Genomic DNA, 27,226 nt, shown 5'->3' with positions numbered 1-27,226 from the left:
AGCTGGCCTTGGGGGCCCTGATTTGGGTGCAAAGTCCTTTCCTGAGGTCTGTAGGCAGACATAGGTGGCCACCTGGGCCCTGGTGTGGTGCATTTCACCTGAGGCCACTAATCTTTCCACTTCCAGCCTGCGCCAGGTGCCTCCTGCCTCAGGGCCTTTGCACATGTAGAACTGTCTCCCTGAATTAATGTGTAAACTCCAACTCAGCCTTCAGTTCAAGGTCACCTCTCCAGGGTCTCTTTCTTCCCTGACCTCACAGATGAGATCCAGATCTCACCTTGTGTTCAGGAGCCCTGCACCATTTTTTAGTAGCGTGTGACACTTTTTGTAGTTACATTCTCCTGTGTCTTTTTCCCGATGACCAGTGCCTTGACCAGTGCCTTGCCCTGTGGGCTCTCAGCTCCACAAGGTTAGGCATGCCTCTTCTTCCCACAGTGTCTGTCTCATGGCTGTTCTCAGCAACTCTTTGTTGAGTGATTAAGTAGGGTGTGAGCTGGGGTGTAAGCTGGAGGAAGCAGAGCGTTGAATGTGTAGATGGCCAACTAGCGGGGGCGGAGGGTATACTTCCAACCTCATTTGCCTGCAAAGCAGGGTTAGGAAGCAAGAAGTTAAGTTCTCCAGCTTAGAATGACTTCTGTACTTCCCCCTCTTTGGCCATGAAGTGGGAGACTCTGCCCTGCCTGGGGTGACTCCGCCATGCCTGGGGCGACTCCCTCACCTTACCTGACATCGGAGGGTCTAGTAACCCGCAGCCTCCCCCGTCTTGTGGCTGGCGTGGCCCATGCTTGCTTGCCCTGCTCCTCTGCCCTGCAGAGTGTGGATGCTCCTTTGTTCAGGAGACCCAGGAGGGAGGGAGGAGCCTGGACACCCCCCCGGCCCCTGAACTCTAGTCAGCCTGCCTCCACTTCCCACCTCTCAAGCCCACTGTGTTTTCTCTGTTGAGCCGTGCGGGGCCCGATGACTGTGGTGGGTCAGGAGCCATGGTATGCTCTCTCCTAGCATCTGAACATCCAGCCCAGCTCCTGCTGGCCAGCACGGGGCCTCCACCTGCATTTTCTCCTCGCCTCTCAAAACTGTGTGCCCATGAGCTGAGCTGTGCTCCCAGGGTTTAAGGTGGTCATTGCCAGGATCCAGGGGAGGGCATTGCCTGGGGCACTGGCTTTCTGAGAATGCTCATTGTGGGCACAGGGACCCACAGCCCCTGAGAGCCTGTGTCCTCTAGCAAAGCTTAAAGCCCCCGAGGGGAAGCCCTTGCAAATCGCCATTTCCATCCCACCCCGTATACCCTCATGTGAAAGCAGGTGTAAATTTCAAGGCTGGTGGCCGGATCGGGGCTGAAATGAGCCTTCCTGTGAGCACGGTTGTATTGGTCTGCTCAGGCTGCCGTGACAAAGTGACACAGACAAGGGGTCTTCGACGGCAGAATTTTGTTTTTCTTGGTCCTGGAGGCCAGGAGTCTGAGATCGACGTAGTGGCAGAGTTGGTGTCTTCTGAGGCTTCTCTCCTTGGCTCGCAGATGGCTGTCTTCTCCTTGGGTCTTCACGTGGTCTTTTCTCTGCCTGTGTCAGTGTCCTAAGTGCCTCTTCTTATGAGGACAGCAATCATGTTGGATTAGGGTCCACCCTAAGGACCTCATTTTAACTTCGTCATCTCTTTAAAGGCCCTTGCTCCAATCCAGTCCCATTCTGAGGTACTGGGGATTAAGGCTTCAATATATGCATTTGCAGGGCGTACTGTTCAGCCCATTATAAGGGTCTTTGTACTTCAGCGGGGGAAACGTGCTTGGGTTACTGGTAAGAGAACGTGGGGCAGACTGGAGGCCGAGAGGCGTGCTGGTAAAGCCAGAGTGAGGGTTTAAGGAAGGGTTTAGGCATCTAGGGAAGATGGTTCAGTCCATCCCTTTTCGTGGGAGCTGCTGACTCGGCCTGTGATGCAGAAGTGGAGGAGTTACGAGTTTGCCTCCAGGATGGAATCTGGCCTCCCACGGGGACCGGAGCACTTGGCAGGTTCTCCTGGTTTCAGTCACTATAAATAATCCCTCCTTCATGCAGCGTTAATAGGAGGAGACGGGGAGGGTGTGGGGTCCAGGCTGTGCTCTCAGCCTGTCCAGATTGTTTCAATTTCCTGCCTTCCCCAGCTCTCCTTGCCTCCAGTGGGGAGCCCTCGGGGGCGGGCCGGAGCTGGACTAAGGTCCTGGAAGCCAGCTGCCTCCTCTCTGCTGCTCTCCGCCTGCTGAGCCTCCCGGGCGGCTGTTGGAGGGGGTCAGCCTGGTGTCCCCGGCTCTGCCGTGGGGCGCATGTAGATTTCAGACGGGGCCCTTGAGTTTGGGGAAAATGCTTTTGGACCAATTTAATAGGATGTATGGGCCTGATGCTGGCTGGGCGGGAGAGGTGCAGGGGGGATGGTGGGGACAGTTCCTCCTCTTTGGGCCTGTGTGCATGACTTGTGTGCACAGTGAGACTGTTACTGGGGAGCAGGTGACTTCCCTGGTTACCTGTCGACCCACCTTCCCTGAGTGGCTTTCTGGGTGGCTTTGTCCTTTGTTACTGCAGACCTAGAAGACCTCATTTTTGTCCACAGGGAGCTGAGTCCAGGTAAGCATCGGTCTTCTTTCTTCTGACTTGACTTCCATCTATTTTTTTTTACATTATCAAAAGACTATCACAATGTAGTAAGACGAATAATGACCCCTAAAGATGTCTGCATCGTGATCCCTCGAGCTGTGAATGGCCCCTTATACGGCAAAGGGCACTTTGTGGGTGTGATTATGTTAAGGATCTTGGAATATCTTGGACTGTCCTGGTGGCCTGGCTTCTAAGAGGTGAGAAAGAAAATGACAGGAAATTGACCCTCAAGTCATATCCCTCAAGACGTTTCGTTTGTTAAGTCAACAGTGGAGACCATACGTGAGGGTGAACTTACTCTCCGGATTTTCACGATGAAGGATGTGGTTTGTGAGACACCCCCTCTCCGCACTCCCTCCACAGTGCACACAGGGTCTCGCCTTGTTGACTTGCAGCCTCTTCACAGTGGAGGGTCCCAACTTTTCCTCTTTTCATCCTTTCTCCTTGCTCACCTGCAGCACTGACCAGGGCTCAAAGCTTTGGGCGACTCTGAGATGGGGGCCCAAGTCCTTCATGTGACCAGAAGCTGGTGTTTGGGGACCATTTGTAGTTTGGGGTGACCTTGGGGGCACCTGCTCGTGCAGTGGGGATGGCAGGGAATGGTGCCTCCTGGAGTTGTGCACTGGGCAGTGCAGGGGTGATGATGGATGTGGGCCCTGGTGAGAAGACAGCCCTGCTTGGACAGAATGCGGCTCTGGGCATGCTGTCCTTTCTGGGCTCCTCCTGCCAGGGGAGGCTCACCTGTGAGATCCGGGGTTGCATGGCTGCTCTGCACCATCCCTGCAAACACCGTGCAGTACCTCTCTTGGGAGAGGGCCTCTGTGAGCGTGGCTGGGCTTGCCCGCTCTTGGGTGGCCATGGGGGTGGCGCTTTCAAAAATCAGCTCAGGGAACATGGTGGCCAGGGAGGGGCAGCCGGAACTAAGGAACCAAAGTATAGGAAGTAGCAGCCTGGGTCTGGAATCCTGGAGCATCTTTTGAGTTGCTGAGAGAGTCTTGTACCCCTCCCCGCTTCTGGGCTCATTCATTCTTTATTCCTGCACTTCAACTCTTAGGCTGTAGATCAGGTTCCAGAGAGACTTAAAGGGAGAAATTGAGGCAGCCCAGTCATTACAGCTCCCCGGTACTAGTTTAACACCCACCTGACCGGTACTGAGAACCTGTCCTGGTTACAGTTGAAAGAGCTGAGGCAGGGGAAGCGGCTTAGAAGGCAGCTCTTGGAGCCACAACATTGCCCACTCAGGAGGTGATGAAACTGACCTGAGCAGGCCTTGGGGAGGCAGGTTGGGGTCGGGAGGGGATTGAATGTGAACTGGAAATTTTTAAGAGATTCCCCAAATCCAAATCTTTATGTGAAATCTCCTGAATTTTTGATGTCAGTACCTAATTAAAAATTTTTTTAAAAGTGTGTCTGGGCTAGATGGTCAGTGGCATCTCACATGAATAGGATCATGTCATAGGATGAGGACACAGGGGCCCATAGAGGGTCACCCCACCCCCGAGGAGGCTCCTTCGAGAAGCAGAGTGAGCATGGAGGGGGCGGGGCGGCCTCTCTGGTGGTGCAGATCACCCTGGCTCCTGGAAAGAAGGTGCCCTGTGGTCCACCTGGGGAAAGGCAGTGGCCTTCTTCATTTTTTTTCTTCCTTCTTTTTCCTCTGCAGAGATCTGTGGGGCCCTCAATGTCACCGTGTCCCCGGGGCCTGTCGTTGACTACCTGGAGGGGGAAAATGCCACTCTTCTCTGCCACGTCTCCCAGAAGAGGCGGAAGGACAGCTTGCTGGCTGTGCGCTGGTTCTTCACGCGCCCAGACTCCCAGGAGGCCCTGATGGTTAAGATGACCAAGCTCCGGGCGGTGCAGTACTACGGGAATTACAGCCGCAGCTCCTACCGGCAGAGGCTGCGCCTCCAGGAGGAGAGGCGCGGGGCGCTCTACTCACTGTCCGTCCTGAGCCTCCGGCCGGCAGATCGAGGACACTACGTCTGCAAAGTCCAGGAAATCAGCAAGCACAGGAATAAGTGGACGGCCTGGTCCAATGGTTCCTCAGCGACAGAAATGAGAGGTAAGAGTGCGTCCGCTCTCTGGGCGGAGGTGGCAGGGGACAGATCAGTGGGCCTCCCTCCAGCTGACCAGGCAGCGGCCCCCAGGATGCCTCTGCTAAGTGCATCTTTTTGGCCTCCAAGGGCTAAGGCTGTATGAGTCAAGCCATGGGAATGAGGATAGATCTTTACGTGGACTCTGGTGTGTACTGTCGACGTGGAAGCCAGGACAGAAAGGAGCAAGTTTCTGGCCCCACGCCACCCAGCCCTCCCCTGGGCAAAACCTCTTTCGCAGCTGAAAGATTGGACCGGCTGTGTGCTTGGTCTCCAGCTCAGGTCTGCACAGCCTTGGTGGCTTTGCCTGGTGGTGGTGGCGGGGGGATGCAGGCGCCCAGAGGAGGAGACACGCGTTGGGAGATCCTGATGTGAGTGGCCAGGCCTCAGAGCAGGGCAGGCTGGTGGCTCTGATCCATCACCCAGAGGAATTGATCCAAGCCTCAGGCAGCAGCTCACTGAGAAATTCATCCAAAAGTGGGCAGAGGACCAGAGGTAGCCCTCCCTTCCTGGAGACAGATAGGAGGCGTGGGCCGCGTTCCAGCACATCTTAGCTACTAAGTACCATGTTTGGGGGTTATCATTCTATTCTGATGTTCTATTCAAGAAGATACCTTTCACAATTTTAATAAGACGTACTACTGTGTACTAAAATTCCATTTTTGATTGCTTTGAACTTGAATTTGGTTTGATGGAAGATCAGGAGAATCACAAAGCAAAGCCGATGATCCCAAGTATGAAAAAGAATCTGATTTTATTATATACATGTCATATAACATTAAAGGCTTTTTGGCTAAGCTTTTTGGAAGGGATAAAACTCAGTTGTGAAAGAGCATTTGTAATCTCCTATATGATAAAGTAAATAATTTACGTGGATGGTCTGACTTCATTTGTCTCTGGAGTTTGCCTATTTTAATGTTCTTAAGCACAAAGTGATGTATTATCTGAAATGCCATGCACTTTCTCTCCTTAAGCAAATTAATTTGAAGAAACAAATGACTGTTAATATAAATATGTCTTTTGGCACAGAAAGTAGAAAAAGACATAGGTTGACCAAAGGCTGAGGAGGGAATCCACTCTGAATGTCACTTGGCTCTGAAACGTAAGATTTATATTTGGCCTTTTAATTTTTATGTCCTGGGATATTCTAGAGCTGTATCTCCAGGCAGTACCTATTCTCTGCCAATCAGAATAGACAAAAAGGTCCCCTGCATTCAAGTGAGCACTGTCATCCAGTCCATTATTTCCTGTGCATCTGCTCTCAGTGACTGAAGCTGGGTTCCTTCTAGAACATTAATTTGGGTATATGCTGCAAAAACCTGAGGTCGTTGGTAAGACTTCCCTGGAAATCATCTCTTTCCCCCACTTCTTCTGCCTCCACCTCCCTTCTCCTCTCCTCTCTCCGCCACCCTCCTCCAGTCTCCCCCACTCCCTCCCCTTCCCTCTCTCTTCTCAAAATCCCTGTGTCTTTTTCCTCTTCCTCCCTGTCTCTCTTCCCTTCCTCCTCTCCCCTCCGCTGTCTGTTTTCTCTCTGTCTCTGTGTCTGTCTGCCTGGGGCTGCCTCCCCCCAACACCCCTCTGATCTCTCACCTGGAAGCGTCCTAACCTCTGGGCGCAGCAGAGCTTCCCTGGCTGTGTGGGCTTTGCCTCCGGGTCTCCTGCTTCCTCACCCTTCCTCAGCCTCTGGCCAGGGCCTTGGTTCTCTGAGGGGAAGACTAAAAAAACCTTAGGAATTAATGACCATCCCTTCTAGAATGTTCCACCTAGGCTTCAGGGGACTATGCGTAGGAGGTGGAAAGGAAACCGCACGTAAGGGACTTGTGCAGGTTGGATCGTGTCCTGCATGGGCTGGGGGGTGGCGCATGTGGAGGCCTGGCTCTCTTGCTGTCCTCCCTGGGCCAGGCTGGGGACAGGCCTGGGCTCCAGCCTCCGGGGGCAACCGTCCCAGCCATTTGCCTTGTTTCTCTCCAGGAGCCGTGTTTTGTTGAATCTCCACCTCATGTTAATCATTGCTGTGTGAAAAACAAGAACCAGAACAAACAGCATGATGAAAAGTTCTGTGGGCCAATTCACTGGGGTTGGAGTGTTGAATAGAGACCCCCAGGGTGGTTTTGGAGCGAGTGCCTTTTCCCGCCTTACCCCGTAGCCCCTCTTTCCTAACATCCTCACGTTGCTCTTCTTCCTATGGGCTTCTCCAACTAGCCACTGGAGAAGGGGACTCCTCCTGGGAATTATTTCTAACGCTACCCCCCGCCCTCTGCCCTTGACCGTGGACTGTAGTGTTCTCCCTTCTTGCAATGTTCTCATTGTGATGTAAAAAGAAAGGCTGGGGCGTGATCTCTTTGCATCTCCCTGTTGCAGATTTCTCTATGTTGCTTGTCTTCTATTGCAAAACAAACATAGCTCAATTAGAGAAAATGTGGAAAAATACGAAAGGGATTAAAGAAGACAATGACTTGCAGTATCTCCACCCAGGCGTAACATTTCGCTGTAAATCCTTCCGCTCATTCGTATGTAGAGAGAAATGAATGCCTAATTCTGCTCACGCCTCAAATACTGTCTCGCGACTGGCTTTTCTCACGTCACTAAGAAGTGTGCACATTTCCCTGTGTTATTACATGTGCTTCCATAATGTAATTTTAATGGTGGAGTCATATTCCATGATGTGGATGGACCACAATTTATCTTTCCAGTTACTGTTTGTTGTTGTTGCTGTTTGTTTGTTTGTTTGTTTATTGAAGTATGATCAGTTTACAATGTGGCATCAGTTTCTGGTGCACAGCATAAAGTTTCAGTCATACATATACATGCATATATTCATTTCCGTACTCTTTTTTATAGGTTATTACAAGATATTGAATATAGTTTCCCTGTGCTATGCAGTATAAATAGACTTGTTGCTTGTCTATTTTGTATATAGTATTTATTATCTGCAAATCTTGACCTCCCAGTTTATACCTTTCCACCCCCTTCCCCAACTGGCAACCACAAGTTTGTTCTCTATGTCTGTGATCCTGTTCATGTTTTGTAAATAAGCTCATTTGTGTCTCTGTTTTAGATTCCACATATGAGTGATATCATATGGTATTTGTCTTTCTCTGTTAGGATTACTTCACTTAGAATGATGGTCTCCAAGTTCATCCATGTTGCTGCAAATGGCAGTATTTTATTCTTTGTTATGGCTGAGTAGTATTCCCTTGTATAAATATACCACAACTTCTTTATCCAGTCATCTGTCGATGGACATTTAGGTTGTTTCCATGTCTTGGCTGTTGTAAATAGTGCTGCTCTGAACACTGGGGTGCATGTATCTTTTTGAATTAGAGTTCCTTCCAGATATACGCCCAGGAGTAGGATTTGCTAGATCATAGGGTAAGTCTGTTTTCAATTTTTTAAGGAATGTCCATACTGTTTTCCATAATGGCCAGTAACTGTTATTAAACATTTAAATTGTTCTAAATCCTTGCCAATAAATCGCCACAAATGTCCCTGACCTTAGAATAAAGTCCTGGAAATAACATTATGGGGTCCAATACCATTTTAAATATTGATACAATGTATTTTATTTTTTAATACAATTTAGATTGATACAATTTAAAAAAATGAACTGACCTCTAGAATAGTTAGTGAATTTATGTTCCCACCAGCATTGAAAGTGCCTTTTCCCCATGCACTGGTCTACATAACATACTCTTTTTGAGGAGGATGAGGAGGAGGATGGTGGTGGTGACTGGAGTACCTGGAACCATACCTGGTACACAGGTGACCCCCAACAGGTACTTGATGAAGGTCTGTGATGACCTTGCTGTGGATGACCTTGAGGTAGGCACGGCTTGGTAGATGGGAGGCCTCACCTCTCTCTCCCTTGGTGTATCCCAGTGGACATGTTATCTGAGGTCCCTCATCCATCCTTCCTCTTCCATCAGGCCTTTTGTGTGTGCGCCAGCCCATGGAGAGCTCTCCCAGGACACCGAGGGTATCCTGTTGCTTCTGTTTCTAGCACTGTTTACACAACATGGTGTCAATTGAAATAAAATGCATAACCTGAAAGTTGAGGGTTATGTTTTATTCGGCGGACGTTTCTGAAAATTTAAGCCCAAGATGACAGCCTCTCAGATCTCTCTGAGGGACTGTTCCAGAGTGGCAGGGTAGAAGCCCAAAGACCAGGTAGTCGGAACATCAAAAGATTACTGTTAATTAAAGACAACCAGATGTCTCAACATAAGGAATTTAGCACTTTTACCTGTATGGGGAAGGTGCAAAGATCTGGGCCTCTTGAAATCATCCCTTTGATAAGCACCTAGCTGTCCAGGGCCAGTACCCTATTCTTTACATTCTGAGTTCCCTCAGGGGGCACCCTTGGGGGGTGGCTGCAGAGGCCCGGCTGCCTGCTTGTCTGCATCCTGAGTTCCCTCCACTCCCTGTCATGGGTGTTCGTAGCGGCTGATGACCTGATGGCCACAGCGTTCTCTGTTGACTGATAGGGCTGGCAATAGTTTTCATTCACAATGGTGTGCTCAGTCCACTGTTCTTGTAAGCTGCTGGGGCGCAGTGTTGACGTAAAAAAATATTCTAGAGTCAAATGGAAGAACTGCAGTTGGAAAGTCTGTCTCTCCCCCACTCACACCCTAACGGCCCCCATTTCACTGCCATCCCCAGAGCTTATCATTGATGATTTGGTTTAGATCTTTCCAGTCCCCCTTTCTGTTGGCATTCATGAACACCCACATGTATTTTACACACACCTGCACACGTATATTTCAACAACAGTACACTTGATGCTCTATAGAGATTGTGGGTGGTATTATATGTGGTTTTTTGTAATTGATATCCTATAGCGAGGCGTTACCGAACTGCACCCCATATTCCCTTAGTGATGCACACTTAGGAAACTTCCGATTTTTCCTTGACACAACCAGTGTTTCAGTGAACATCCTTGTACGTACTTCCAAGTGTGTCTTTTGGTTAGATTCCTGGAAAGAGAATTGCTGGGCCTAAGGCTATGCATATTTAAATTTTTAACAGACAATGCCAAAGTGCTCTCCAAGAAGACTTTACAGATTTATCCTCTGACCATCGTTGCATGATAATGTTTATTTCCCTGGAGCCTCATTAACAATGAATATTATTAATCTTTTCTATTATTTATCACAATGACGGGAAAAATAATATTTCATTGTTTTAATTTTGATTATTGTACACAATACAATTTAATTTCAACCGTTGCATTCAGTTATTAGTGAGGTTGAACATCTCTTCATATGTCTTTTGACTGTTTAAAAATTTCCTTTGTGAATTGCCTGTCTAAAGTTTTTGCCTGTTTTTCAGTTGGTTGCTGTCTTTTTCACACATACATGTATTTTTTCTGACCATTGGTTCTTTAGCTCTTATATATGGTACAGAATTTTCTTCCTATTTATTGCTTATCTTTGTACTTTGTTTATGTTTTCCTTTGTCATACAGATATTTTATAGTTTCAGGATATGAATGTGGTTAGATTGGCCACTTTTTCCTTTTTGCTATTCCTTTTTCCAGTAGGACTTTTTATTGGGATAAAATTTATATTTGATAAACTATGCAGGATACCCTGGTTTTGTATCTTATCTGGGAAGGTATTTCCTACTCCAAGATTGTAAAAGTGTTTTCCATAGTTTTAGGTTTTTAAAGGTTAAAGAGAGTTTTATTCCTTTATTCCTTTATCTCTTTGGAATCCATTTTTATGTAAAGTGTGTAGTAGCTAATTTACTTTTTGTTCCCAAATGGCTATCCTGTTGTCAGAAAAAAATTTCTTCAAAAGAGTCTTGAACTTTTCTTTTTTTTGGAGTGCTGTAGTGGAGGGTGGGGATGGCGGTGGGAGTAGGGAGGACATTTTTAAACTATGTTTATTTCTAGGCATCTTATACTTGTGATTAGGCTGCATCCCTTCTCCCTACCTCCAAATGCACATACATCTCGTTTGAATTGGCTATTGCTGGTGTATAGAAGAGTGGCTGGCTCGTATTTGGCAATGTCATGAATTATCTTATTATCTTGGATGTAGTCTTTTTAAATTGCTTCTCAGTGATGTCTGCAAATTTATATGTCATTCCGTTTTCTAACTTGATTGCTCTGGTCATTAGAAGTAATGAGTCATCTACCTATACTCTTTTTCTTGAAAGTACTAGGACTTTTAAGTTTACCATTTGTGCTTTTATCTATTTTTAGTGGAGGGACTGGGGATTGAACCCAGGACCCCGTGCATGCTAAGCGTGTGCTCTACCACTGAGCTATACCCTCTCCCCTGGGCTTTTATCTGGATCATACTTTTCCATCTAGCCCACGTGGCTACTGTTAGAGACTGTCAGTTGCCTTACTAAAAAGCCAGCTTTGAGGTATCCCTGACTTCATCATGATCCCCGCCAGTAAACCTATCAGAAAAACAATTGGCATTGACCTGGCAATATCTGTTAGTGATTTACCTTTCTCTTTTGTAATTTCTTTAAGTAATTATTTAAAAATTCATTCTAAAGATGTGAGCTCTCCAGCCATGAAAGACGTGGAAGAACCTTAACTGCATATTCCTAAGCGAAAGAAGGCAATCTGAAAAGGCTGCATCCAGTATGATTCCAACTATATGGCGTTCTGGAACAGACAGCACTATGGAGACAGTAGAAAGATCAGTGATTGGCCCGGGCTTGGGGTGAGGGGAGGGATGAATAGGTGGGGCATGGAGGATTTTTATAGCAGTAAAAATCTGTGTGATACCATAATGGGGGATACACGTCATTCGTTTGTCTAAACTCATAGAATGTACACCACCGAGTGAACCCTAACTTAACTACGGACTCTGGGTGACTATGATGTGTCCGGTGTAGGTATGTCAATTACAGGTCAAATGAAAAGTCTTAGAAAGAAAAAAGAATGCAATATTGCCATTTGCAGCAACATGGATGGACCTAGAGAATATTATACTTAGTGAAATAAGTCAGACAGAGAAAGACAAGTACTGTATAAAAGCATTTATATGTGGAATCTGAAAAATAATACGAATGAATCTATATACAAAACGGAAACAAATTCACAGGCTTAGGAAACAAACTAGTGGTCACCAAAGTGGGAAGGGAAGGAGGGAGGGACAGATCAGGAGTCAATTAGCAAATACAAACTACTATACGTAAAATGAATAGGCAACAAGGATTTACTGTACAGCACAGGGAGTTACACCCATTTCTTTTTCAATTTTTATTAATTTATTTTACTCATTTCTTATAATAACCTATAATGGAATATAATCTGCAGGAAAAAAAAAAAAACGAATGACCATCCTGTACACCTGAGACTAACACAATATTGTGAATCAACTGTATCTCAGTAAAAAAAAAAACAAAACACCAACAACAAAAAACTGGATGTGGGCAAAGGAGAGAGCTTTGGGATGATATCCAGGGGTCTAACCAGTACGTGCAGGATGGTGCCCACAGCTGACAAAGGGACCCCAACAGTCGTCCAGGCACTTGCTGGTTGTGTTTTGTGCCTGTGTTTGTTGGTAATCCCTTGACCTCCCTCTGCTGCCTCTGCTCCCCAAGCTTTGGGAGTCTCTCTGCCCTTGTGACTTTTCCATCCTGCTTGGTGTCCCCGTGCCCCCCACACTTGTCCTCCTCAGGTACCGATCTAGGCGGATCCCTCCCAGGACATGCAGACCCTGGAGAGTTCTAAGCATGAGCATGGCCCTGGGCGGGTAGGGGAGGCTGGACTAGCTCTTAAGCCTGGATTGCTTTCAGGAGAGTTTCCAAGATGAAGCCTGGGGGTCCCTGAGGCTCCCTCCCAGCCAAGGGTAGGCTCCCGTGTGGTCCTGGGTGCCACGTGCCCCTCTCTGTTGTTGAGCTTTGACTCGGGCCGGTTTCTGGGCTCTGCTTGAGGGCACCACGTGGGCCCTTCGCACCAGGGAGTGTGAGCCCCCGCGGTTCTCAAGAACGGAGTTGTCATTCATTTAGGCTTCTGCTCTTGGGTTTCAACAGCTTGATTCCAACTCCCTAGACCTCATAAAAAATTATTCTCAATGGCTTTTCAGTGCTGATCTGCCACCCACAGACTCAGAAGCAGTCTGACAGTCTGAGCTGGGGGTGGGGAGGTGGGGATATGAATCTCCATCCTTTCATATGGAGATGTCTTCATTAACAGTGAAAATTGTAATAACAGAAGCAATTTGCAAAGGCTGTCTCCTGCAATTTAATCAGTACTTCAATCTAACCCCAAATAACATATTTTAATAAGCCAAATTGTTATCTGACTTAAGATTGCAAGTGAGCTTTCAGTGTGAGGATTGGACAAAGCAAATGGAAAACTCTGTTTACACTTAAAGTATTTGGGGGCAAAGATGAAATTGTAGTATAGTTTCTTCTCTCTTTAACCCCAAAAGGTTAGAGGGAGTTTAATCATTGGATCTGGATGTACTACCACAGGGAACCGACATTTCAAGTTTCAGTGGAAGAAATTAAATAATTCCTTTTTCTCCAGAGACATGGAGCAGATAATTAGGAATGAGATTAACTAAACATTTAGTGCTACTGCTTAATTAAACAAGCTCACATCATGATGTTTAAAGTGTCAACAGGTCTAGATACGCCGAGGGAACAAATCGACAACTGGAGTGTAATTTACACACCACTTGAAACAATTCTTCATTGTACCTGCCCTCATTCCGACTGCCACGGTTTTGGAAGAATTTAGGAGACTGGAACTTAAATTCAGCAAGATGTATGAAGCCCCAGTTTATGAGCCGGTGAACCCTGTGCTTTGCCCAAAGAGAAATAGGGCTGGAGAGCTTTAATCCCCGCCCTCCCCGGTCCCCAGCCTCACAATCTGGAGGAGGAGACATGTTGTCGATACGGGTATCAGTTTCATAGACAATATCTGCATAGCTCATAGCAAGAGAATATGAAAGGGGCAGACAACAGGGCAACACTGGCATGGGAGTAAGGTGCATCCTTGGGGGACCATGAGAAGGTCACCTGGAGGATGTGGCATTCTGCTGGGGCTGCAGGATGAGGAGGGCCATGACAACTATGGGCCATGCCATGTTGCCAGATGAAACAGCCAGAGCAAAGGTATAGACAAGGGGGAAGAGGGGTTTGCAGATAGCTCAATGGAGGTGGTTGCCTGTCTGGGGTTGGTAAGGGCTGAGGCTGGCATGGTGGACCTGGCCAGAGACCTTGACTCCGGGACCCAGCCAGATTCTTCTTAAATGCACCCACATACCTGATCGAGTGCATGGGACACGGAAAGACTTCATAACGACTTTTTTGGCTGAAAGACTGAATGTGTGACCCAAACCCAGCGCCATTTTAATTAATGGCAACCAGGAGAGGAAGGTGGTTGCAGGAGAATAATATCTAGACCTAACCCAGGGTTGTATCTGGAGAAGACCGGTTACCAAGCCCTAAGTTTTAATATTTCCTAACTGCTATTTGGGGACACACACATGGCCTTTGAATTCTGCAGCTGATTCCATCTCAGAATGCAACGTTCTTGTCCAACAGCCTTGTCATGACAGGAAGTCCACATTTAATATAGTTTTTCGTTTGCTCTTTGGCTATGTTTTCTAGAATTTGTCTCAGAGTGAATGCAAAGGAAAGAGCTTGACATAGACAAAGCTGGAGCTTTTCTGTTTCCCATCAGCTGCTCCATCAGCACAGGTCACTCAGAGGTCCTGCTCACATATATGGCTTTGCCTGCGCCCTGAGGGAGACTGCCTTTGGCCCGAGTCTTGGAGGGGCAGTGGGGAAAGGAAGGGAGAGGCAGACTCCTGAGAGCAGGAACAGAGGTCTCTGTGTCTCTGGGGTTCCACTTGCCTTCCCTGAGGATGCTGATCTGGTTATAAATAGTGGGGACACAGCTACATTTAGTTTTTCCCTTGAAAAACCATCTCATCGTCACTGAATAAGAAAGGGCCAGTGAACTGAGTATAGTAATTTTTGAATTTGGAGCAAAGGTGTCGACTCATCTTTATTTTATTTAAGGGGCTTTGCTTATGCATACTTCACGTCACCAACCTCTTCTGGTCCCTCTGGATTTTCCTCTCCCATTGATCTGTCCAGGATGCTACCTGAGGAGACTGAAGCAGGGTGTGTCCGCTCTCCAGATTTGTACACCTCCTGGGTGCAAATTAGTGAGGTCTATGTGCCAAGGACCAGGGCCTTAAACTTCTGCCCCTCTTCTTTCAGCTCAAAAGAACTTAAGAATCTGAAGTCAGACAGAGAAGACAAATATCAGATGACGGTGCTTATATGTGAAATCTTAAAAAAAAAAAAAAAAAAAAAAAGGAAAGAGATACAGATTTTATTTACAAACCAGAAATAGACTCAGACATAGAAAACAAACTGTGGTTACCAGGGGGGAAGGAGAGGGGGAAGGATAGATTAGGAGTTTGGGATTAACAGGTACACACTACTATATACAAGATAGGTAAACAACAATGACCTACTGTATAGCACAGGGGACTATGTTCAATTTCTTGTAATGAGCCGTAATGGAAAAGAAACTGAAAAATATATAGATATGTATATATACGGATAACTGAATCGCTTGGCTGTATACCTGAAACTAACATTGTAAATCAATTACACTTCAATAAAAAATAAGGGGCAAAAAAGCATTTACAACAAAAAACAAGAAAACAGAAAAAGATCTTAAGAATCATCTTCTGCTTCAGGTCTCTGGGCTTCCTGCCTCCACCCTTATAAGAAACTAAGAATATGTGAGGCCAGAAGGTAAATCATGGCAGACGCAAAGCCTGCAGCTCCAAGGTTAGGTCACTACAGCCAAGTCCACCTCGGAGGCCTGGTGAGCTGGTGCGTTCCCACTGCTGCTGCGGTGGGTCTTCCATGGGAAGGAAGGTGCTGGTGGGACAGGGCCCTCTGCCCTGGGCTCTCTTCTGAACCTTCCACCTTGTAAGTTGGCCCCACACACAAAAGTTTTAGAAATCTTGGTCTTTGGGCTCTTGGTAAAGGCAATGCGCTCCAAGATCAAGAACTGTAGAATCTGGGAGAATGCTTTAGCCCAGCCTGACCAGCAGTAGAAATAGGAAGGTGAAGGCGTGTCTCCCAAACTCAGAGCCAGTCTTTCCCACATTCTGTGGCCTCCTTATATCTCTGTCTGTTCCAGGGCCCTCTCCACACTTCTCTCCATCCACCCCTGCATCCTGGAAGGTGTCTTGTGTCAGAAATGTGCACCTTACTTTGGATGTCACCTATGGTTGCAATTTAAGCTGCTCTAATTATAAGGTTCTTTGTTAAACGACAGGTGAGCAGGTGGGAAAGACTATTGGGAGCAAGGGAGCCTTCCCAGGGCCTCTCACAGTCCTGAGTCATCTGTTCCATGGATGACAGGGGTCAGTCCCTCCATGCAGGATCAGATAAAGGCATCTGTATCATCTGTGAACAGGAGGCCAGGAAGGGAGCGAAGGCCCCTCAGCCTGGAGGGAGGGCATCGTCACGGGGTCTTGGCGTGAACTCAGGGAACACAGCCTGTGAAACACACCCTTCCCAGGGGGGTCGGCGGGACGCTCTGTCCAAGTCAGAAACCAAGCGTCTCCATTTCCACACTTGAGTGGTGGTTTCCCTGCAGATCCCAGCAAAAAGGACTTGACTGATTCTTTCTTCTCCAACCTGCTTCCTCCAGACACGAGGCTGATAGGATTGGTTTGTCTCCGCGCCTCTGGGCTGCGTTCTTCCAGACTGTTTGATCCTGTGGCCAGTTTCAACTGGTTCTTCCCGGAAGGGCCGAGACGTATTGGGTCTCACAACTTGCCCCTTCTTCGATTTCATCTGATTCTGCTCTCTTGGGGAGGAGCCCGGGGACGGCCTGCCACTCAGTCATCCGGGCCGTCACCTCCTCACCAGAAGGTCAGCTAGACTCTGCCCACCGGGCACCGGGCCCCCAGGAAATTACAGAGCAGTCAGTAGGTCAGTTGATGACTTAGCTCTTGAGTGCTCTTTGTTTCTCTTTTACACTGTTAGCCCAGACCGATTGGTAAATAGGCACAGGAGGCAGCAATCAAAATGCCCACCTTGTTTCTGATAAAGCTGGACTGCGAACAGTGGTTTGGTGCTGTGGCCCGACTGGGCTTCCTTCTGTTTCCCTGATCAGTTGCACCACCTTCCTCCCAGGCCCTGTGCCCTGTGGGGAGAGGTGGCCCTTGTACCGCCCTCCCTCACAGGAGCCCTGGATGCTGGAAGGATGGAAGAGGCAAGGATCTCTGGGGAGCGGGGGTGATGAACATCCCCAAGGGGTGCATGCTGCCCAGCCCCACATCAGCTCTTGGCTAAGAGTCTGGGCTCAGAGCACGTGGCAAGACGGAGGCCACCTTGAGCAGGGCGTGGGCCACGTTGCTCTCACTCAGAGGGCAGTGTGTCAGAAGCTCGCCTGGATCAGGGGCTCCTCGTCCTGCCACAAGGGTAGTAAGAGGGGTGAGTGGAGATGGGAGTCGGGGGAGAGTCAAGCTGTGTTATTTCAGTCATGCCCCCTGCTGGGGAGGGACAGAAGTCCCAATCCTCCTCCGCACCTTGGAAACCCAAGCACACAGGAGTGGGGACACCACCCGCCATCATGACCCTACAAGACAGCCCATTGGTTCGAAGGCTGGCTGAATGCACGTGACTCCCTAATCTTTGAGGGAATCGGCTGAGAACTGCCCCAGTCATAGGTCGCTGTCAGAAGGTGGGGACCTTTAGTCCTCCTGGAAGTCTTCACTGCTCTCAGGAAGAGCCAGGACTTTGGGTATGGCTTGTCGCCTTCTTCCCAGGTGTCTGGGAGTCCAGCTGGATCACAAGGTGAGGCAAACACAGTTGAAAGTGGTAGATAAAAGGCCACAGCCTTCTGATGGCTAAACTCATCGGAAACCATTCCAAATGCTCTTCAATCAAAAAGTTTGCATTTTATCTTAGAAAATCTTTGACCAACACTAATAATAGGTGATTAGAAAATTTGCCACCCTTTCTTTGGTCAAGCAAAATGTTTCCTTGAAGGAAGCGTTCCGTCCTCTTTTATCCTGTCTCCCCAGCGGTGGCCTTTTCCACTCAGCATCTCCAGGTTGATCGTGGTAAATCTGGGTTCGCCGTGGGCCACTGTGCCACAGAGGGAAGTGTGTCAATACAGTCGAGGGACCCGCTGCTTGTCCACTGCAAAGCCCTGGCCGTATCCCACAGCGTGTTTCCTTACAGTCTGTGAACTCCGACGTGTGGCTTGACAGCGTATCGTGTTCGCTTTGAGAAAGCATGGGATTAGCAGCTGAAACAAGAGAGCTACGCGGAACCTTGGGAAAATTTCTCAAGCTCTGGCAGAGTTCATGTGAAAATTCTTCTTTCTTGTGGGAACAGATAAGATTAGGACCGGTATTGCTGATCATCATATGCTGAGCAAAGTTGCTGCCTTTTCCCATAAAATAGCTCTTCTGGAGAGAGATGAGAAACATCCACGAGTGATTTACTTAGAGCCCCCTTAGCTTCGAATCCCAGATTGTTGGCTCTCCCGACACACATCTCCATAAGCCCACCTGGGAGACTTTGTTACCTTCTATCCCAGATAAGGCAAAGGGAATTGTAATTGGACTAAATCAAGGGCCCACAATTTCTGAAAGGGAAAAATGAAAGATGAGCCCAAAGTGGTCCAAAGGCACTTGCCTTTGCTAGAATGGTAGCGGCCCGTCTGCGTTCCAGACATTTAGCTACAAGGGCCGGGAACTCTTGCTTATGGACCATTTTGGACAACTGAAGGTTCATACTCTGAGGCAAAGGGCTGACAGCAAAGGACCATGCTGGAATTAGAGCAATGAGTGAAACAGACCACATCCCTGTCTTACAGAACTAATGTCCCTGTGGATAAAAATGGCTCACTAGGTCTCGGGCACTGTTCTGAGTGCTTCACACATCTAAACCCATCTGGTCCTCACACTACCCCTGAGCATAGGGACTTATTATCATCCCTGCATAACAGATGGGGAAACACAGGCACTGGGAAGTTAAGTGACTTGCCCAAGGTCACAGGACCAGCAAACAGCAACTTAGTATTTCAACCCAGGGCGCATCAGTGCTTCTCAAATTTTAAAGTGCATATCGTTCACCCAGGGAATCTGGGTGAAAAGCAGATTCAGATCCAGTAGATCCGGGTTGGGGCCTCTCCACCCTGCACTTCTGACAAGACCCTAGGTGACGTTGATGCTGCTGGCCCACGGACCACACTTGGAGGCGGGAGGATCTGGACCATGATGGGCATCCCTGATTTCCTGGAAACTGAGGTCCTTGGAGATATACTTCTCTCTCATTTCAGTATTGTCTTCAGTAGAACTCTGCGGTTATCCTAGCCTAGGCTCTGTTAGCTGAAGATGAAAATCCATTCAAGCTAATTCAGAAGGGAGGTGGGGATGGTTTAAGGATACAGAGCTCATGGATGGAGCACCAGGTTAGCAAATAACCCATCAGCCCTCTTGGTACCCAGAGTGCCATCAAGATTAAGTCCTCTCACCTCCCTCTTCCTCCTGCAGGTTCTGCCCTCTCCTTGCTTTTCCAAACACGGCCACCCACCCCAAAGTCCACAGGGTTTTTCACCTCCAGGGCTTACAACAACCATATGCATGTACTCTGTTTCTTAGTTTAAGTTCTTGAAGGGGGCCTCTGGTTAGTTGCTCTGGCAGTAAGTGGATTACAGGGGCTGTGGGTGGGGCAAATTAAGCAGGAAGAATGATGGACAAATTGTCTGACATGCTAATATCACATGAAAGCCCTAACATTGCTTCCTTTGTGGGGCCATCAGAAAGAAATAGATTGTTCATTATTTTCCCAGGCACCTACCAGCTGTCAGGCAGCGTGCCAAAAGATGGTGACATCGAGGTAGACCATCCAGCTTCTGGTTTTAAGGAATTTCCGTCTTCTTATGGAAGATGTGTTCTTTTCCACTGATGGCAGACTAGCTCAGAGCAGAACAAAGCCCTCCTTCTGAGAACAATTAGAAAAGCTGGAAAAAAAAAATCTGTACTTCAGCTTTCCTAATTGCATACTTCTATTTCATAAATACATTTATATTACATAATTACACAATTGTGTATGTGCATGTGTATTTCAGCTACCCTAATTGTTCTCTGAAGGACTATGGAGATAGAGTGCAGAGAAGAGCAGTGAGTGAGCCCCGTCGTCAGGGACACTCAACTCTTTTAAGAAATTCAACATACTTCTGTTTTTCAGTTTTTTGAGAAACTTCCTTATTGTTTTTCATAGTGGCTGTACCAATTTATACTCCCACCAACAGCGTACGAGGGTTCCCTTCTCTCCACATCCTTACCCGCGTTTGTTATTTGTGTTCTTTTGATGACGGCCATTCTGACAGGTGTGAGATGACGTCTCATTGTGATTTTGATTCGCATTTCCCTGGTATGAGTGGTGTTGAGCAACTTTTCACGTGCCTGTTGGCCATCTGCATTTCCTCTTTTGGAAAAATGTCTGTTCAGTTCTACTGCCCATATTTTAAACGGGTTCTTGTCATGTCCAAGCCATAACACAGTGTAACTCAATTCTATTTCCCTGGCTGTTGAAAGCAGCCACTGAAAGTGAATTCAGTGATCAACCACTGACTGAAAGCAGACAAAATAATCTCAAAATCAGATGCCTGTTGCTGGGTGTCTGGCACTGACTCGGAGTCATCAGATGACCTCAGGCTTCTCTATCTAGTGGTTCCCAGGCAAGTACACTACATTTTAGAAAGATGTCCATTAAAATGGTAAAGTAAATAATGTTTCGGTTCTTGGAATTCCCATTGGGGAGCTCTTTATTTTGCAGGTATATGGGACAAGTGGGATTTCTGTTGAACTGAGTCCCAGCAACTTAATTCCCCTCTCTGGTTTCTCTCTTGTTACCTGCAAGTCTGGCATGTGAGTTGTGACAGTTAAATATGGTTTTGCAAATGTGAAAGTTACTTTGTAAATGGAAGCGCTGTATATACCATGTGACATTACTTTGGGCTGCACTGTGGGTCCCTCCAGAAGCTACTTTATTTCATGTTATGCTGTTTCTTTTTTGTCTTACAGTGATTTCCCTCAAAGCTTCTGAAGACTCATCCTTTGAGAAAAAGAAAGAGACCTGGGCATTTTTTGAAGGTAATGCTTGCCTGATTCTTTATTATAAGATGCAGCCTTTCTTTTAGATAATGGGAAAGGAATAGAAAAGGAAGAAAGACCCTGGACTTCTTAGTTTTGCCCTAACATCAAATGGTTTTCTTGCCCTAGACTTACTCAAGAGTAGGGTGGGAATCCCTGGTGTTATCAACCCATGGGTTTTGAAAGAGTAGAGGCGAAAGCTCCAGTCTGCATAATTTGGGGCGGATTGTTTGTTTTGCTGCAGAATTCCTACTCCTGCGTGATACTAGGGAGGGACCTTCGAGTAATATACAAATACAAAGTACTTGTACTGTGGCTAATTTCACCTCAGGTTTCTTAAGGAGATTGGGGTTCTGCAAACATTTATAAACCTTCAGTAAGTGATTTGCAACCCATGTTGGAATCACCCGGGAGCTTTAAAGACATCGATGCCTGCACCACATCTCTAGCGATCCTGATTGAGTTGGAACTTGCGAAAAGCTCTTCACATGACTCCAGCATGCAGCTGTGGCCTTAGAGGGCTGTTTGCCGAAGCTGGTTCCCGACCAGCAGCATCAGCATCACTTGGGAGCCTGTTACAGATGCACTGTGTTTGGGTGCCACCCTCGCTTATGGAATCGGACTCTCTGGGGTGATGCCCTGCAATCTGGGTTTTAACAAGACCTCTGGGTGATTCTAATTACAGACTGGAGCCTTAGGACAGTGAGTCCCAACAGGAGGTGATTTTTGTCCCTCTCGGGGCCAATGTCTGGATGCATTTTTGGTTGCCACACCTAGTATTTTTGTGCTACTGGCATCTCTTCGGTAGAGGTCAAGGATGCTGTTACACATCCTGCAACGCACAGGTCAGCCACTAACAGCAAAGAATTATCTGGCCCCAAAAGTCAGGGGTGCCAAGGTCGAGAAAGCTTGCCTTAGCGTGTGGAAAACTCACAGAAATTAGTATTGTTAAGTGGTTGAGGATTATGACCATAAGCAATGAAAGGAAGCACTTTGTGAGTTCTCAGGCAGAGTATTGAAAAACAACAGCAAAAAACAGCCAACAAACAAAAAACAAACAAAAAAATGGATTAACGTTAAGATGTGATCAGGAAATTGTGAAGGGTTACATCTTGCGAAGGCGTCACGTTTATTGACGACGTATAGACCTTCCCAAGAGGGTCGAAGGAGACGTGTGACTTGGGGCTGTTCAAAATGAACACAATCAATGAGAGCTTGCCCTTGGAGGGGAGCACTTGGATCCAAACCCACCTCTTCCAACAGCTAGTGAAAAGCAGTGGACTGAGGCACTTTCTCAGAAAAGTGTAACCGTAATTATGAACACCATTTGCAGCTCATAAGGTGCGGCTCAGGTGGGCCATTAGGATTTATTGTTTCCTTTTGAAGTCATAAATGTTGCACTTCTCAGGTTGCGCTTTGCTCTAACAATGATTCTTTGTATGCCCTGCCTTTTCTTCCGCACGTTTTGTAGCTGGCTTTTTCCTTATTTGATGACCTTCTCCAAGTAAAATAATCTCCCATTCCTTGCCTTACCCTTTTCATTCAGTGAATGCCGATTTGTTAGCAGAGAGGAGTGACTTTCCTCCTCACAGAGTGAAGCAGTAGAAAAAGCATTTGATGTACCTGTACTTCTGAGTTTGCCCTCTGACCCAGGCCTGGGGGAGGGGTGGGCATCTGGAGATGTCCTGTAGGGGGTTCCCTAAGGTGGGTCACTGGCAGGTGTAATAGCAGGAGCCCCATTTATCATCAGGTGCATAAGGGTATCCTGGGGGGAAGTGATTTTAACCTCGACTCTGGGCTGCCCTCCCCTCCTTGAATCTGATTATTACATTTAGGAAGAGATCAAAGAGTTTGCACTTCATCAGGGCTTCTAGGGTTTCTGGTGCAAGTGGTCTGAGGACTGTATTTTGAAAATACCGTGGTGCAAAAACCAAGACTTTCTATGTTTGGAAGGATTGTAGCATTTAGTCCCCACGCGCCTTGTGGCATAGTCAGCATCTCTAAAATACTTCATAGAATTAATACTACTTTTAATTGACTTGTCGCTGCAGAATATCAGGGTTACTCTTGACCTAACTTCACACAAAATCTGTAGTCTGCACTGTCTTCGCCACACAGAGCCTTGGGTCCCTTCAGACAAGCAGAATCGGAATTGTTTTTGGGGTTTTTTTTAATTGAAGCTTAGTCAGTTTCGGTTGTGTCAATTTCTGGTGTAAACACAATGCTTCAGTCATTCATGAATATCTCAGGATCATGGCTCAGAGCAGCTGTTTCCAAAGTGCTCTTGCCCTGTGATTTCGGCAGTGGCAGCCGCAGCATCCGAGGCTTTTGCTTCTTTAACCCCGGCCGCAGCGTTGGCGAGGTCAGGGGTGTGGTTGAAATTCCCTGGCGCCTGACTCGGAGCCTCTGCCCTTTTGTTCCTGGATGGGAGAGCTGCCCTGGGGGCTCGCGGATGGATAGGCATCCTCCCAGGGCTTAGCTCGGCCTGGCTGTGTGCCAGCAGCACAAAAAAAGCATTGTCAGGCCTCTTGGTGAGATGCTGAGTGAGTTAAAATCCCTGCGGGCTTTTGCTCAGGTCTCTCTCCCGGAGCAAGATGTTATATTATCGGCTGGATAAAAAAGTTAGTAGAAGTATGCCGGTTTCTCGACAGAATTACGATCTAGGCATTTGTATTTGCCCTGGAAATGTAGAGGACTGACGCTGACTTTCTGGAATCAGTGGTCCGGGGGGAGTTGGGTTCCTTCCCTGTGCTGAGGAATGCTGGGGTCGCTGGGTTTCCAAGCAGCACTGAATACTCCAGCTGGCCTCGGGGTTGCCCGGCAACAGGTGTGCCTGTCTCTCTCTCACTGGGGCCGCTCTGCCTGGCCTGGCCTGGCCTGTCGTGGCTTGGCTTTCTGGGAGGATGGGAGCTGGCACGCAGACGTTGTGCACCCCGTCTTGGCCTCCCTGCCGCGTGCACATCACTCCAGCCTGCCGGCCCCACCATCTGCTTTGGGGAGGCTTGGGCTGGAGGGCGGTGGGAAGATATTTTCTGCATGGTGGCTTGCAATGGAGTCTGACAATGACATTGGTGCCTTTGGAAGTCCGATGGCGGAGGACAAAACTGCAAGTGAATTCAGGGACTAGAACAAGGTGTTTAGAATTAGTTGGAGTATTCTGGCGTAGGTGGTATTTTAAAAGCTAGTCCCAGATCTGGTGAAGGGCAGATGTTTTGTTAAATTTGGACTCGAAGGCTTGGATTCAGTATTGTTTGGCCTGGTCTGAGTTTTAAAACCTATGAGCCAACATTTTTAATTAGAGTGGTGTTTACATAAAAGGTAAAGTCAGAAAACAGGACAACTTTGGAGTGGCGTCTGGAACTTCGCTGCGGCTGCCTTTGTCACCGGGCACAGCTTGGCTCTGGCCTGCTGGCAAAAAAAGGTGTCCCTGGAGTGTTAGGAGTTTGTGGCCCCGGCCTAAATGGTCAGGGCTTAACCTTTGTTATCAGAGAAAGATAGGGGAGGTGGTTTTAGTGTTCTGAGAAGATACAGCAGGGCAATTGCCTTTCTGCAGCAAAGGAATGCTTGGAACAGGGTGAAAAATGAGAACTTCGGGGTACCGGCTGCTACCCAATCCAGGGAAACTCAGGTGTTTTTTTTTTTTTGTTTTGGGGTTTTTTTTTTTTTTTTTGAGCTTTTTCTCCTCCTGCAAGGTGACCCTTTTTAACATGTCTGTGGCTTCAAGGATACAACAGAGAGCCATCCTAGGCCTGTGGGGACCCCACATGCTGGAGGCTGGGGCCTGCTGGCCGGTGGCCACGGCCCGAGGGCCTGTGTACTTGGCATTGGAGCTGAGCCTTCCGGACTGGCCAGATGTTTTATGAGTCTGCAGCCGTGGCTGCCTGTGGAGAGCCCCCTCTGTGCCACGTTGAGGAGGCTGTGATCTGAAACCATCATGTGAGCCTCTTGGAGCCCCTGGCCTCCTGCCTGAGAGCAGGCCACAGATGTCGGCAGGATGCTTCTGCGGGCATGTGTGGGAGATTCTCGCCGCAACCTTGTCCCCCTTGGGTTCCCGCAGTCCCGAAACCAAAGGAAGTTCTGAGGAAGAGGTGAGCTCGTGGGGCCGGTCGCTCCGCTCCAGTGGCACAGGACTTTAGGAAGACAGGTTTTCTCTGCAGCCCAGGACGGAAGCCAAGTTGTCATTGCCTTTTGATCCGGGGTCCCGCGTCTCCGGAATCCCTTTGGGCAGATGCTGTTCCCACCTGCCCCCATTCTGTCTTCCTGGCACTGTGACTACATCGCTTCCCAGCCTCCCGTGCCAGAAACGGCTCCACAATCCTGGTCCAGAGTCGTTTGCTCGGCAGTGTGTAAATCCAGGACTGGCCATATGTCCTCCGTGTTCTGGCCCGTCCTGTATCCTGTCATGAGTCCCCGTCTGTGATGTCGGCTCCACCCCTTGGAGTTTCATGTTGTTTAAATAGATTCCCAAGCCTGTCTCCTAACTGATCACTCCCAGGGTTCTCTGTCATATTAACCTGCAAAGCCCACACATCCCAGCCACAGGTGTCCGTTTAGAAAGGCAGCTTTGATCTTAGCTATAGGAGAGAGCTTCCTCTTTTTCTGTCTCAGCCTCCTCATAGCCCCTGGGGCTCCTCAACCCCCGTAATCCGGCTTTGTCCGTATATTCCCACCGGATGGGCCTTCCTCCAGGACTTTCCCAGCAGCTTCCTACTGGGAAAACCCAGAGGGTGTTTCCCAGCATCACTTGATGCCCTTAGGGAATCTTTCTTGGCTTCTAGAACTCTCCCTTGTTCCTCTTTGGCTCCTGCTCCCTCTGAAGGAGACTTCCTCATTCCCACCCACCTGCCCTGCTCCCTTAAATATTAGTCAGATGCTCCTTCCACCTGCAGCCTTGTCCTACTGTGCTTTCTGCTTATTTCATTTTCAGTCCAGGCTTCTAAGTTTCCTCCTAAGAAACCCACTCGAACTAGCATGGGCGAAAATGTTGGCTGAGCCCGAGACCACGGGAGGCACTCCGGGGGCAGAGGGTACCCCAGGCCTCCCAGGGGCGCGGGCCAGGGAGGGCAGAGTCCAAGGAACGCGAGATGTCTGGTTCCATCCCATTCCCCCTCCTTCCCTCTCCTTGACCACAGCCTTACCTGCTTCTCCAGGCTTGCCCTGGAAGCCGGCCATCCCAGCAGGCTTACTGCTTGCTTTTTGAGTTTAAGCACTTAACTAACTGCTTCTCCGGGTCCCGAGGGCTTTACAAACCGTGCATTCTTGCTGAGTCCGCAATTCCGCTTTCCAGGAACTTTCCTCTTAACGCAACATTAAGGTTTAAGGTTGTGAGTGCTCATCACAGATTCATTTATCACGGAGAAGTCAGAAGCACTTTGAATAGCCAACAACAAAATATTGTTAAGTTCCTTGTGATATATTTTATGACAAACTTTTATCATATTTTTCAAAATTAAAATCATGTTTTTGAAGAGCACATAATGAGAAAAATGAGATTTAAATAAAAAGCAGGAATGAGATTTAAATAAAAAGCAGTATGATCTTAATTGAAAAATAGCAAACATATACAACATAAAGTACACCAGATGTTAACAGTAGTTATACCAGAGTGATGGATAGCTGGTGACTTTTTCTCTTTCCCTCTGTTTTCTCTATTTCTTCCTCTGTTTTTATTCTCTCTCCCTATTTTTGCATTTTCTGTATCATTTTAACTACAACTCATCACAGAGGTCCAGTCCTCTGGGAAGCCCTTCCCACCTCCCCAAGCTGAATGGGTCCCTCCTCTGCCTATTTCTGGTTCTGGGGACGTATTTCTATGGTTCAGGTATACTGCAGCCCTCTGACTTCTTGAGAAGACCTTTGGATGGCCATCGTTATATTTCTCATACCTAAGAGCAGGCAATAGACTATGTCTGTTGGCTAAAGAAATTTGAGTCAGCAGAGAAACATTTTTGCTAAGTTCAAACATTTTCTGACTTCCAATATCTGCAGCTTTTTAAAAAAATTGAAGTGTAGTCAGTTTAGAATGTTGTACCAATTTCTGGTGTACAGCATAATGTTTCAGTCATACATATACATACATATATTCGTTTTCATATTCTTTTTCACTGTAATTTACTATAAGATATTGAATATAGTTCCCTGTGCTGTACAGTATGAACTTGTTTTTTTTCAGATATAGTAGCTAATGTTTACAAATCTCGGACTCCCATTTTATCCCTCCCCACCCCCTTTCCCCTTTGGTAACCATGAGTTTCTTGGTCTGCGGCTGTTTGCTTCATAGGAACGTAAAATAATACTTTTGGCTTCTCTTTCACTTTCTGAGCGGTTTGGGCATTTTATCAATTGGCTTGGTGATGAAGCTGTTCATTGAAGCTTCAGAAATGAATGCG

The 27,226-nt window shown here is 47.6% G+C and overlaps 1 protein-coding gene across 3 annotated transcripts in view; it reads left to right on the top strand.

Moving 5' to 3' along the window:
- Positions 1-27,226, top strand: part of VSTM4 (V-set and transmembrane domain containing 4) — an 89,418-nt gene that overhangs the window by 4,438 nt on the left and 57,754 nt on the right. For 2 of the 3 annotated variants that reach the window (XM_074374369.1, XM_074374370.1), the window contains exons 2-3: positions 4,285-4,683; positions 20,769-20,837. In XM_074374369.1, coding sequence (XP_074230470.1) covers positions 4,285-4,683; positions 20,769-20,837 — 468 coding nt within the window. Of the gene's footprint in view, positions 1-2,552; positions 2,595-4,284; positions 4,684-20,768; positions 20,838-27,226 lie in introns of all 3 variants that reach the window. The other variant, XM_074374368.1, reaches the window with a different exon arrangement.

This window comes from Camelus bactrianus, chromosome 11, assembly GCF_048773025.1.
Source record: "Camelus bactrianus isolate YW-2024 breed Bactrian camel chromosome 11, ASM4877302v1, whole genome shotgun sequence".
Classification (NCBI taxonomy): Eukaryota; Metazoa; Chordata; class Mammalia; order Artiodactyla; family Camelidae; genus Camelus; species Camelus bactrianus.
This window is presented reverse-complemented; position numbering and strand designations above follow the sequence as displayed.